This window comes from Muscardinus avellanarius, assembly GCF_963383645.1.
Source record: "Muscardinus avellanarius genome assembly, chromosome: 3".
Lineage (NCBI taxonomy): Eukaryota > Metazoa > Chordata > Mammalia > Rodentia > Gliridae > Muscardinus > Muscardinus avellanarius.
In genome coordinates, this window is record NC_137788.1 from 74,142,742 (window position 1) to 74,155,606 (window position 12,865).

Below are 12,865 nucleotides of genomic sequence, written 5' to 3' on the forward strand. Positions count from 1 at the left end.
AAGCTTATCACAAAGATTTACATTATTCTTTGACATCTCTGAAGCTGGAAGGGTAACAACTTACTTATTTTGTTTTATTTTTGGGTGTTTTGACAGACAGGCAGGAATCAAGATGGCCCAGAGTTTATTTGGGTTATTTTTCCAAAATCTTATCTACCTGTAGAAGAGTGCCTTATATTAAAATCATTCTTTGTAGCTGAGAAAGGTAGACTTTCACTTTGACTGATAGGCTTTTAGGCCAAATGTTAAAAGAAATATTAAAGCAGACATGATTCAAAGGGTAAAGTATAACCCTACTGGATCCAAACTAGAACCAGATGCACATAGGAGTCACTCGGTGACTTCATTAGATTGAGGAAACCTACAAAGCCCACTTGCAAATTTGATGCTAAACTTACTTCTACAAACCATTGAACTGAAAGAAATGGATAAATACTAGACTCAAGACTATTCCTTCTCCACCTGTCCAGGCATAATGGGCTAGGAAACTGGCTAATGCTGTACGATTGGCAACCCCAGAGTCAATAAAACAGCATTCAGGGCTCTTGATGCAGACTACCCATGTTTAAATGCAGGCTCACCAATTACTGCAGGAACTTGGGCAAGTTACATATTCCATTTATGTTTCAGTTTCTTCATTTGTCAAGTGAATATGTTAACAATAGTTTACTCAAAATATTTTTGTGGAGATTATATAAATACATCTAAAACAGTGTCGAATGTTTAGTCAATCTTTAATATATGTGACTGACCATTACTATCATTACTAGTAGTAAAAGTCATTGCCAGGTGACAGAATATGGTGATACACACCTGTAATCCCATTTTTTGGGAGGCTGAAAGAGGAAGATCACAGTTTGTTCAAGGCCAGCCTCAGCAACTTAGCAAGAGCCTCAGCAAATTAGTGAGATCCAGTTTCAAAGTTAAAAAAAAAAAAATAGGGCTGTGGAAGTAGGTGGGAGATAGAGTGTCTCTGAGTTCAATTACCAGTACCAAAAAGAAAAAAAAAATGTTACCAGGGAAATTTGGAGGGTACATTCTTCCAGGGACAGGAATCTAGCTACATTATGTTAGCAAAATAGCTCAAAAAGGAGGAGCCATGGAGACAAGAAAGTATACTTTATTAGTATCTTTAGATCTAGTACTGGAGATTATCCCTGGACTCAAAGCCACCAGCATCAATTTTAGTATCAGACTGTCTCACTGCCTTCCATGATGGCGAGCAGCTGAGATTCACAGAGAGCATCAAACCAATGGATCAACAAATAAGAAGAAAACAGATACGAATGTGTGAATATAATGGGGAGAACTTTTACAGAAAGCCATCAATTAAGGGACTGTGGGATATGATTCAAATGTTTCACTTGAATGTCTATAGAGGTTATTTATAGCCAAGATTATTCTCAGATTTCATCACACCCCAGAGTGCCTTATGAATTCTTCCTGTTGAAGAATGGCAGCCCAGGAAAAACGGGATGGTGAGCAGAAGTCTACAAATGGTCTGAATGATGCAGCATCAGATAGCTAGGAAGTGTAAGCAGACTTTCAGAAATCATTTCAGAGCAGAATGTTCTGTTAAGGTTTCACAAAAGAGAAGGGTCTAGTCTGGGTCTTTACATGGAATTCAAATAATGTCAAAGGGACACATTTTTAGGTTATTTGAAAAATATCAAGTTTGCTTTTCTAGAGCAGAGTTCAAGGGAGTGAGTAATAAAAAAAAGAAGACTGGAGAAATAAGACTCCGTACAGTATCTGTAGATGAGAGACTGAGACTTTCATGATAAATGAGGGAAATTACTAGATTTTAGAAAACAACCCTGACAGTAGGATGGATGGGGGGGGGGCGAAAAACACTGAAGGCAGAGATGTCTAGAAGTCTTTTAAATTATCCCTCCCATCAAAAAGGCTCCTCTTATCTGAAATTATGTCATATTTTCTCTGTGCCTCTTTTTATAATAATTATTTTTATGTATATCATGCTTTATCTACTAGAGACACTGGTCCTTGTTGGTTAAGAGCATAAACTCTGGAGGTCAAGGCTGAGTTTGAATCTCAGTTCCTTTAGGTCCTTAGCACCTACCTACATCTCAGATTCCTTATCTATAAGACAGAGATAATATATTGTTACAAAGACTAAACCATTTAATATATGTCAAGCCACTAGACAATGCTTGGCATACAGGAAGTAGTAAGATTAACTGTTACCATTAACTTTCTTGAGGGCATGGAGGACAGTCCATTCGGAGTGGCCTCAGTGGGAATGTGCCAGAAAACCGACATGACTCAGCAAATGATTAAGTAAAGACAGTAACTGAGAAGGAAGATGCAGATAGATGCCTCGGAAATGTCAAGAGCTTATGATTAGGAGAGAAATGTCAGGATTAGGGGAAGACAGGAAAGAAAGCCATTCCCAAGGGAATGGGTAAGGAATGTCTGGCTTCAGCTATCTTGAAGACAGTGCCAGTGAGTCACAACAGCTTTGGGAGCACTGGGATTCTAGTAAAAGAGGAAGGGTAGAGCTGTAATTTTAGAAGTCTGCTGCACAGAGGAAATAGCAAAAGAACTTTTAAGGATATTGATTTGTAATTGAAATTTCTTCATTAATTAAGACTACCTTTTCTCCACTGAATTCAAATTAGTTGCACAGTGCTATTTTCATATTAATCATCTTACCTTAATCAAATCAGGTAATTGATAAAATTATAGTTGAGTACTAACAATTACATACAGTAAAAAAAATCCATATTTTAAATTTTTATTAAGAAAATTTGATCATTTTATTGGGCTATCTGCACAACTAAATAGAAAAAATTACAAATTACAATAATAAAAGATGAAACTTACCCTGAGTCACAGAAACAATTCCACAGTCCTTGGCCATGACTCCACAGTAAGCGATTAAACACCCGGTTGAAAAGCCGATATAAATTTACTTCCTCAACATCAGGTACCTTCCAGATGCGTGGAAGAACAGTACGAATACTGGTTTTTACTATGTCCAAAACCTAGTGGAAAAAACCACGTATTTAAAATCTAAGTATATAAATATGTGTGAAGTTCAAAGATGAATATATACATATACAAACTTAAAAAGAGCATAGAATTAAAAGTCTACAAGTAGGTCTGTGTACTTATGGAACTTTGATCTATGACAGTGACAAATTAGATCAATTGAGTAAGAAGAGAGCATTCAATAAGTGAAGATTTAAGAATAATAATAGTCTTTATTAAAAAGAATTGAATATTTACTCAATAAAATCAACCTTAGAGGGATTAAAATCTTAAGTATTAAAAAGTAAACCATTGTTGGGCGTGGTGGCGCACGCTTGTAATCCCTGTGCTTGGGAGGTGGAGACAGGAGGATCGCACAGGTTCAAAGCCAGCCGCACTGGCTTAACAGACCCAGTTTCCAAATAAAAATATAAAATAGGTCTGGGAGTATAGCCCAGAGGTAGAAAGGTTCCATCCCCAATACCACCAAAAAAAAAAAAGTAAACCATCAAATATGTTAATGGTAAATATAGATAAATATTTTTCAGATACTGGGTTTGAAGAGATTATATAAATCACAAAAAGGTATAGACCATAAAAGATTAATAGATTTTTATTTTATTAAAATGATTAACTTCTAGTCATTACAGGTACCTTAATGAAAATATAAAATCAACTTACAAATTGTGAAAATATATCTAAAACATATGCACCCAACAAAATACCAGTATTATAAGTATTATATATTAATATTATATGTGAATAATTCCTAATAAGTTATTACTATAAATATCATGGGAAAAGTGGACAAATATTTATGAACAGTCATTTCACAGAAGGGGAGATAAATATATTCAATAATCATAAGGATAAAAATTAGGGCTCTGTAATAAGATAGCATTTCATATCCATCTGAATGACGGGGTCGCTTAGATGTTGTTGGTGTGAGTACAAATCAGTGCAAATCAGTACAAATCAGTTGGTGTGAATACAAATCAGTAGAAAGTAGTTTGGCATTATCTCCTGGATCTGAAATTAACATACTGTTATGTCCTAGCAACCTTATCCCTCAAATAATCTCTCAAAGGTAAATACAGAAGACTTGTACAAGATAGTTAATATAGCTGTTCACAATACTAAATACCTCTAGAACAACCTACTTACTGATGATGTAGGAGTGAGTAAAAAAAATAGTGGCATCCTTACCCTCTGGACTATTCTGCGGTAATCAGAATGAAAGAAATATAACACATGACACGGAGCATTGTGGTAATATAATATTTAGTTAAAAGTACATATCACAGATTACATATAGTGTGGCATTTTAATAGATGTAAAATAAAAATTTTAAATACTTATGGAAAAAATACATAGATATAACTTTAAAATAAAAGAAAAAAAGGGACTGGTGAATGATGAATTCATAAAAACACTTCCCTGAAACAAAAGATCCAGGGATATGGAGGGGAGCCATTTGGTTATCTTATCATCCAAGCTTTTGTTTTAGGTATTGGTTTCATCGATGGAATAATACCTTAGAAACACTAAATAAAAGCAGGTTGTACACATATTAATGTGAAGAAACTACCATGGAACAAGGACTACAATTAATCTGGACTACTGAAACTGGAGTGGTTCCCCGAACTATGCAAAAATCTTCTGGGAAAAGCTCCTTTAACTCATGTATACTTGATTCTTATCCAACAAAACTCTTCTGTAAAAATGTAAAAGCCAATCAATAAATTCACTTTCTCTAATTCTGCTTTTTTCCCCTTCTTTTTGCTTTACTAATCTGTGTGAACTGCCAACATAAATGAGAGTGAAAGACAAAAACAGAAAAAAAAACCTTCCAATATGAAAGCTGAGTGAAAACATGATTTCTTTCAACAAGAACAAACAGAAAAAATTGGAAACAGATAAGAGCATGAGCTTTTTCTCTTTAAAAGAGTAGAATTATAGAAGTAATGTTTGTTATCTCTGATCAAGAAAAATTTAGATTGTTTAAAAATCAATTTGGTAAAAACTTTTATTGACTGATGATTGGCTGATAGAAGAGTGCCAGTTGTTTCTCTCAGTGTACTGTACACTGCATCACTGCTTCCCTTCCTGCTTCAGGTTCCTTCCCTTACAGAAGGTCAGGCTGTGTCAGTATGGAGAGGGGAAAGAGGATGAGTAAGCCAATCTGAAATAAAGTAGCTTGTGAAAAATATTGTCTTAGAAAAGCTGATTATTACCAATAATGTATGCTTAATCATAAAGAGGATTCTTTAAAAACTTTAATATAGCTGGGCGCGGTGATGCACACATGTAATCCCAGCATTTGGGGGGCTGAGACAGGAGGATCACGGTTCTTGGCCAGCCTCAGCTACTATTGAGGCCCTTTGTAACTCAGTGAGACCCTGTTTCAAAATACAGAATAAAAAATAGGGCTGGGGTTGTAGCTCGGAGGTAAAATGCCCCTGGGTTCCATCCCTAGTACCAAATAAAAAACACTTTAATATGAATTATTTATAATATTATTGATATAAAATGCATTTAGGCATTAGTCTGTAACATTTTTTATAATTTTTGTTTAAATTATTTTAATTCTATACTTCTTAATGTAGAAAGCAATAGGTTGATGTGATACAAGAATGAAGATTAGGAGTAAATGATAAATTGAAATCATTTCTCTCCTAAAATTTCCTACTTTCTCTCAATGTATCAGGAGTGATAACAAGCTAGAAGTCATAATTCAGAAAGATTTAAAAGTAGCCAATAATGGGTAAATATAAATTTATCTCAGGAATAAACTGAGTTAAACAAAATAAGTGAAATTAATAAGCATTATCAATACTGGAAATTTTAACATTACCCTAATTAGCAAGTTTCCACATTACATTATAATAGAATTATGCATCTTTAAAATATAAAACAAGCCATGTAATGGAACATTCTTGTAATCCCAGTACTTGGGAGGCTTCGACAGGAGGATCTCAGGTTTGCAGCCAGCCTCAGCTACTTAGTGAGGCCCTCCACAACTTAGTAAGACCTCACCTCAAAATAAAAAATAAATACAGCTATAGGGCTCGGGGTGTAGCTTAGAAGAAGAATGTCCATGAGTTCTATCCCTAGTACTAAAAAAAAAAGTTTATATATGCAAACACACACACACACACACACACACACACACACACACACACACACACGTGTGAGAGAAAGATTAAAGAGGATTAAAGAGTATTCATTTCTTTTTTTGTTTTTCTTCTGGTCTGGGGATGGAACCCAGGGGCATTCGACCTCGGAGCTACACCCCCCGCCCTATTTTTTATTCTTTATTTTGAAACCGGGTCTCACTGAGTTGCAGAGGGCCTCACTAAGTAGATGAGGCTGTCCGTGAACCGCGATCCTCCTGTTTCAGCCTCCCGAATGCTGGGATTACAAGCGTGCGCCACCATGCCCAGCTTCATTTCTTTTTAAATATACTTTATGGTAAAATGCCTGTGATGCATAAGAACCAAGCAAAACAACTAAAGTGTATTAGCTTCCTGCACTGTGTAAAGTACATTATGTTTAGGGGGCTCTCTTGGCCACACCTACTCTGTATATTTTATTTCTAATGTAGAGAGAATTTTGAAAGCATAATGGTGTAATATACCCTAAGCCACACATGACCCAAAGTAGCAACTTTAGAGAAGCCAGTGAGCTAGGGTTGGGGGATGTTTCTGCTTTGCTTTTAACATTTCTTTCAGTAAAGACACGGAAAGCTCTTGAGGCATATTGGCACCCGCAGGTACCCGGCCTGGGAGCAACTCCCAGATGGGTGAGACTGGCATGATCTTGGCAATCCAGGCACTTTCTCCTTCCTCTCCAAAGCAATGCCCTGAGAACAAACATCTCCTTGCCTCTCCCTGACTTCAGTTGTCAAGGATCCCACCCCCACAAGAAAGCAAGCTTGAGTCCTGCAGAGATCAGTGGGTTAGAGAGAACCAGTCTTATAATCTGGAGGACTCAAAGACACATCAACCAAGGGATGAGAACCCAATGTTTCTCCTTTCCTCTGAGACCTGACACAAGCTCTTTCTTGCCTGTAACAGTCTTCTCCTATCTCTTCACCTGGTGAACTTCTCTGTCTTCACTTAAACGTCACTTCTTCAGGAGACCCGACCTGCTATGTACTTACTTTATTATCCCTCAGTGCCCAGTTGCTCTTCTATTAACAATCATCTCAGCTTTACTTCCTGCTTTATTAATAAAGTTACTGTCTATATAAAGGGAGAAATTGTGTCTATCTTGGTAACACTGTTATCATGTCCCCATGGCTCACAACCAGGTCTACTGCTCAACAGTAGTGTAGCTTTTCTTAGTGAACTACCCCTTGCAAGAACGCGAAACCTCTAAGAAAAGGTGGAAATGAGAGCTGATGAATAATATGTGTGCCAAGTACTGTTCTAGGCACTTTTACATATGTTAGCTCAATCTCAAAACAAAAACACTGACCCAAAGTCTCTTTCCAAAACTCTCAAGTAATCATATGTATTAATACTTCCTGCAGAAGTATTAATATATTCAATAATATTCAAACTAAGAAATACAAAAGCAGCCAGTTGTACTGGCATTTGCTTATAATCCCAGCATTTGGGAGGCTGAGACAGGAGGATCGCAGTTTGCAGACAGCCTCAACTACTACTTAGTGAGACCCTTTGCAACTCAGACCCCGTTTCAAAATAAAAAATAAAAATAGGGCTGGGGGTATAGCTCAAAGGTAGAACGACCCTGGGTTCTATCCCTAGTCCTGTTTTCAAAAAAAGGAAAAAAAGAAAGAAAAAGGAAAAAAAGAAATAGAAAAGCAATATACTACTTTCTGTGAGGTCACTGTCAGCAAATGAGTTCAGGTGATTCCCTATAAAAAGTTTTGGGTGGTGAAAACATTTTGGATCTCATGTTATGAAAGGCAAATCTCAGGCACAGAATAGTAACTTACTACACAGCCATCATCTGTTTATCCAGATCTATGCTCTTAGCCATTTCCCACCACTGGGTCACAATTTGGTCTTTCCAGATGCCAACAATAAAAGCCTTGACATGAGCCTAATTGCCTCTTCTCTGATTCACCTCTATGTGAATGTATTTTGTAAAAGAAGTGGGATCACTGTATATAAATATATACAGGCGCCCCGTAGGTATGTACGTAGGCATCCCCTCACCTACTTAGACACTCCTTCCTTCACAGCCAGGGCGTTTGGACCAATTTGTTTTAATAACAGAGACAATGTCTACACATTAGCAAAACATTCACTGAATAATTTTAAGAAGGGAGAGATCAAGCCCTTGTGTTTATCATGGGCTCAAGTGAGGCTAACTTGTAGAATATAAGTATCCGTTTCCTTACATTATAACCTTTAAAAGCATCCCAATCCAACATTAAGTTACCCCTGGGAAAAATAAATGGGAGATTCAGTCAACGACAACATTAATAAAATGAAAAGATTTGTCTTTTCTGTATGAAATATAGCACATTCGAAAGCATAAAGCACACTGTCAAAATTCATATTTTGCAAGAACATGCAGATGTTGAATGACAAACCGCTCCATATGGCTGAACAGTTGGTCCTAAATTAAAATAATGGCATGAGGTGAAGGCGGTTTAGAAATAACATTAAAATCACTACATGCTGTACTAATGATGCATGCAGCAGCGTGGCTATAGGGTGAAGGCATCTCTGCTGAGGCAAAACGAACAGCTCTGAACAGCATCCATGTCAGCCCAAATGAAAGAGAGATGGGGAATACCATCATCAAAAGGCAGAGAGAAGTACCCGGAGTAAGTACGAAGACGAAATCGCTATTTAGAAGAGAACTAGCTGATGGAAAAGGGTCTCTTAGCAACCTCAATTAATGCAAAGATAGCCGAGCTTAATATTACTATGACCGCTCTGCATCCTCCACTCTTAGTTTATGCTTAGATATCGCAGCAAAGAATAAGCTTTTCAGCAAATCTGGCATTCTTCATAGCCCACCAACACTGCCGTATTTTCATACTTCACGTGTATTCCTTACAGACTATTTAAGGCAACTGCATTCTTGGCAGAAAGCTAAATTATGCAAGTGTGGATTTGCCACAATGTGATGTTAAATAAGATTAACTATTTCCATTTTCACTTACTGAAGATTCTCTTCAGTATTTAATTCCCGTAACTTTCATCTTTACATTTTACACTCACTAAGGAAAACATGCAAAGGCAAATAATTTTCTTTTATTTCCAAGAATACAAAAATAAAAGGGAAAGCATGTGGAAGACTGAACGTGGTATTCTAATCTCTTAAGACTTTTACAACATTCTAATGAACAATCAGCAAATACCTCAATCCCCGGACGGACGAAGTGAGACACATATTTCAACAATGGTCTCTAACTGGAATTCAGATGTGCATTCTACACCTACAGTAGTGTTTGGGACATAGTAATCCCTCAATAAATATCTGTTGAATGCATGTTTGAGCGAGCAAATAAGTGAATGAACTTTCAAAAACCCCAGTAGTGCCTAATAACATAGTTCTTGTACAAAACTGACAACCAAATAAATGTTTGTCAAATTAAATGGAAATACACACAGCCTTTGTGGGAGCCATAGAGACAAGTCACTTCGACCAGTTTTAAAGACTGCATGCTTTGAGCCCAATGCTTCCCCAAACCACACTGATGATCTCCCTAGTCTGCTCCCAGCCAGGAAATGAGGTACCAGTAAAGGCTATTTCTGCCCTGTGTGATCGCTATAACAAGGCAGTGTTTGTCTGACCAAAACTTTCTAAGAACTTCACCAAAGTCTAAAATTCTCTCTACCAGATTCTCCTCTGTCCCATTCACAGCTGGTAGGCCCGCACTGCAGTCTAAATGCTCTGCCTGCCCACCCCAGCTCTCTCCCCTCTATCTCTCTTGGGTGTTTTACCACATAAATCTCCTTCAGTTCTAATTCCAGCTTAGTGTCTGCAACTGGCAAAGCTTTCCAATGATTATTGACCATTATCACAGCCAAAAGAAGTATGGATCTGATTCATCCACATCTAAGGAAAATTAAGTTATTGTCTTTTTGAGTCAATTTTTTTTTTGGTACTAGGAATTGAACCCAGGGACATTCTCACTCTGAGCTACATCCCTAGTCCTCTTTTATTTATTTATTTTTGAAACAGAGTCTTGCTATGTTGTTGAAGCTGTCCTTGAACACGCGATCCTCCTGTCTCAGCCTCCCAAGTACTGGGATTATACATGTGTGTCACCATACCAAGCTGGGTAACTCTTCAGAGGATCTAATTCTACATTCCTCAGCTTATCTACATTTTCATGTTTCCTTTTGTTTCCTTGGATACATTTTCTAGCTTTATGAGGAAAAAACACAAGTTTCGATCTGACAATCAAATGTGTTAGAAGCTGGCAGGCCACATTCTAAGACCTTACTTCTACATATTCTACACAAAAGAATTCTGAATATAAAGAATTGTTAGTGAAATAGGATACATTAGAGAAAGCCTGACATGAAGAGGATTCCAAGTTAAAAAAAAAATATATATATACACATACATACATACATATACATATAATCAGCCTGTCTTTTTAACCTCCCTACTCTTTCTTAGGCTAGAAAATGATACCATCTGGGAACTCTTCCAAATTCCTTCTATGAGGCCAGTATCACATTAATCCCCAAACCAAATAAAGATACCTCGAGAAAGGAAAACTACAGACCAATATCCTTAATGAACATAGATGCAAAAATTCTAAACAAAATACTAGCTATACGCATTCAAAACTATATCAAGAGAATAATACATCATGACCAAGTCAGTTTCATCCCAGAAAAACAAGGCTGGTTCAACATACGCAAATCAATACATGTTATTCACCACATAAATAGAACCAAGAACAAAAACCACATCATCATAGCAATAGATGCTGAAAAAGCATTCGACAAAATCCAACACCCATTTATGTTAAAAACACTGCAAAAAATTGGGATAGAAGGAAAGTACTTCAACATCATCAAGGCAATATACTGCAAACCCAAAGCCAACATTATATTGAATGGGGAAAAACTGGAAGAATTTCCGCTACAGTCAGGAACAAGACAAGGATGCCCACTATCACCACTCCTTTTCAATATAGTCCTTGAGACTCTTGCTGCAGCAATCAGACAAGAGAAGGAAATCAAAGGAATCCACATAGGAAGAGAGGAAGTAAAATTATCCTTATTCACAGATGACATGATCCTTTATCTGGAAGACCCAAAGAACTCAACCAAAAGACTTCTGGAGCTGATTGACAAATTCAGCAAAGTCGCAGGTTACAAAATCAACCTAAAGAAATCAGTGGCCTTTCTTTATGCCAACAACGAATCCACAATGAAAGAAACAAAAACAACAATTCCATTCACTATAACCTCAAAATCAATAAAATACCTACGAATAAACCTAACCCAAGATGTAAAAGACCTCTACAATAAAAACTATAAAACATTAAAGAAAGAAATAGAAGAAGACCTTGGAAGATGGAAAGATCTCCCGTGCTCGGGGATAGGCAGAATAAATATCATCAAAATGGCCATTCTGCCAAAACTGATCTATAGGTTCAATGCAATTCCCATTAAAATACCAGTGACATTCTTCAGAGACCTAGAAAAATCAATCATGAACTTCATATGGAGAAAGAAAAGACCTAGAATAGCCAAAGCAATTCTCAATAACAAGAAACATGCAGGAGGCATTACAATCCCAGACTTCAAACTATACTATAGAGCAATAGTAGTAAAAACAGCATGGTACTGGCACAATAACAGATATACTGACCAGTGGATTAGAATAGAAGATACAGAAACAAACCCACACATCTTTAGTCAATTAATCTTTGACAAAGGGGCCAAACACATACGCTGGAGAAAAGACAGCCTTTTCAACAAGTGGTGGTGGGAGAACTGGCTAACCATTTGTAAAAAGATGAATCTAAACCCCTATATCTCACCTAACACAGGAATCAACTCAAGATGAATCAAAGACTTAGAAATTAGACCTGAGACTGTGAAGTTAGTAGAGGAGAACATAGGTTCAACACTACAACATATTGGCACAGGCAGTAACTTTCTCAACAAAACTTCCAAAGCTCAGGAAATTAAAGCAAGAATAAACAAGTGGGATAACATCAAACTAAAAAGTTTCTTCTCATCAAAGGAAACTATCAATAACCTAAAGAGGAAGCCTACAGAATGGGAAAGGATCTTTACCAGCCACCATTCTGATAGGGGGTTAATATCCAGAGTATACCAAGAGCTCAAAAGACTCTACACTAGCAAAACAAACAACCCAATCAAGAAATGGGCAAATGAACTAAATAGACACTTCACAAAAGAAGAGATACAAAGGGCTAATAGATACATGAAAAGATGTTCTTCATCACTGGCCATCAGGGAGATGCAAATCAAAACTACACTGAGATTCCATCTAACCCCAGTCAGAGTAGCAAGCATAAAGAAATCAAACAACAACAAATGCTGGCGAGGATGTGGGGAAAGAGGAACTCTTTTACACTGTTGGTGGGAGTGCAAACTAGTTCAGCCACTATGGAGATCTGTGTGGAGATTCCTAAGAAAGGTGGGAATAGATCCACCATATGATCCAGCTATACCACTCCTGGGTATCTTTCCAAAGGGGTTGAATTCAGAGAAATACAGCAACATATGCATACCTATGTTCATAGCAGCACAATTTGTAATAGCCAAAATATGGAACCAATCCAGATAACCATCAACAGATGAATGGATAGCAAAACTGTGGGAAATACACACAATGGAATTCTATTCAGCCATAAAGAAGAACAAAATTATATCATTTGCAAGAAGATGGAAAG

At 37.0% G+C, this 12,865-nt stretch overlaps 1 protein-coding gene across 3 annotated transcripts in view; it reads right to left on the reverse strand.

Annotated features, from left to right (window-relative positions):
- Positions 1-12,865, reverse strand: part of TTLL7 (tubulin tyrosine ligase like 7) — a gene marked incomplete at both ends in the record, with an annotated part of 89,642 nt that overhangs the window by 12,718 nt on the left and 64,059 nt on the right. For all 3 annotated transcript variants that reach the window (XM_080692286.1, XM_080692285.1, XM_080692284.1), the window contains one exon: positions 2,845-3,005. In XM_080692286.1, the coding sequence (XP_080548412.1) occupies positions 2,845-3,005 (161 nt within the window). The remainder of the gene's footprint in view (positions 1-2,844; positions 3,006-12,865) is intronic.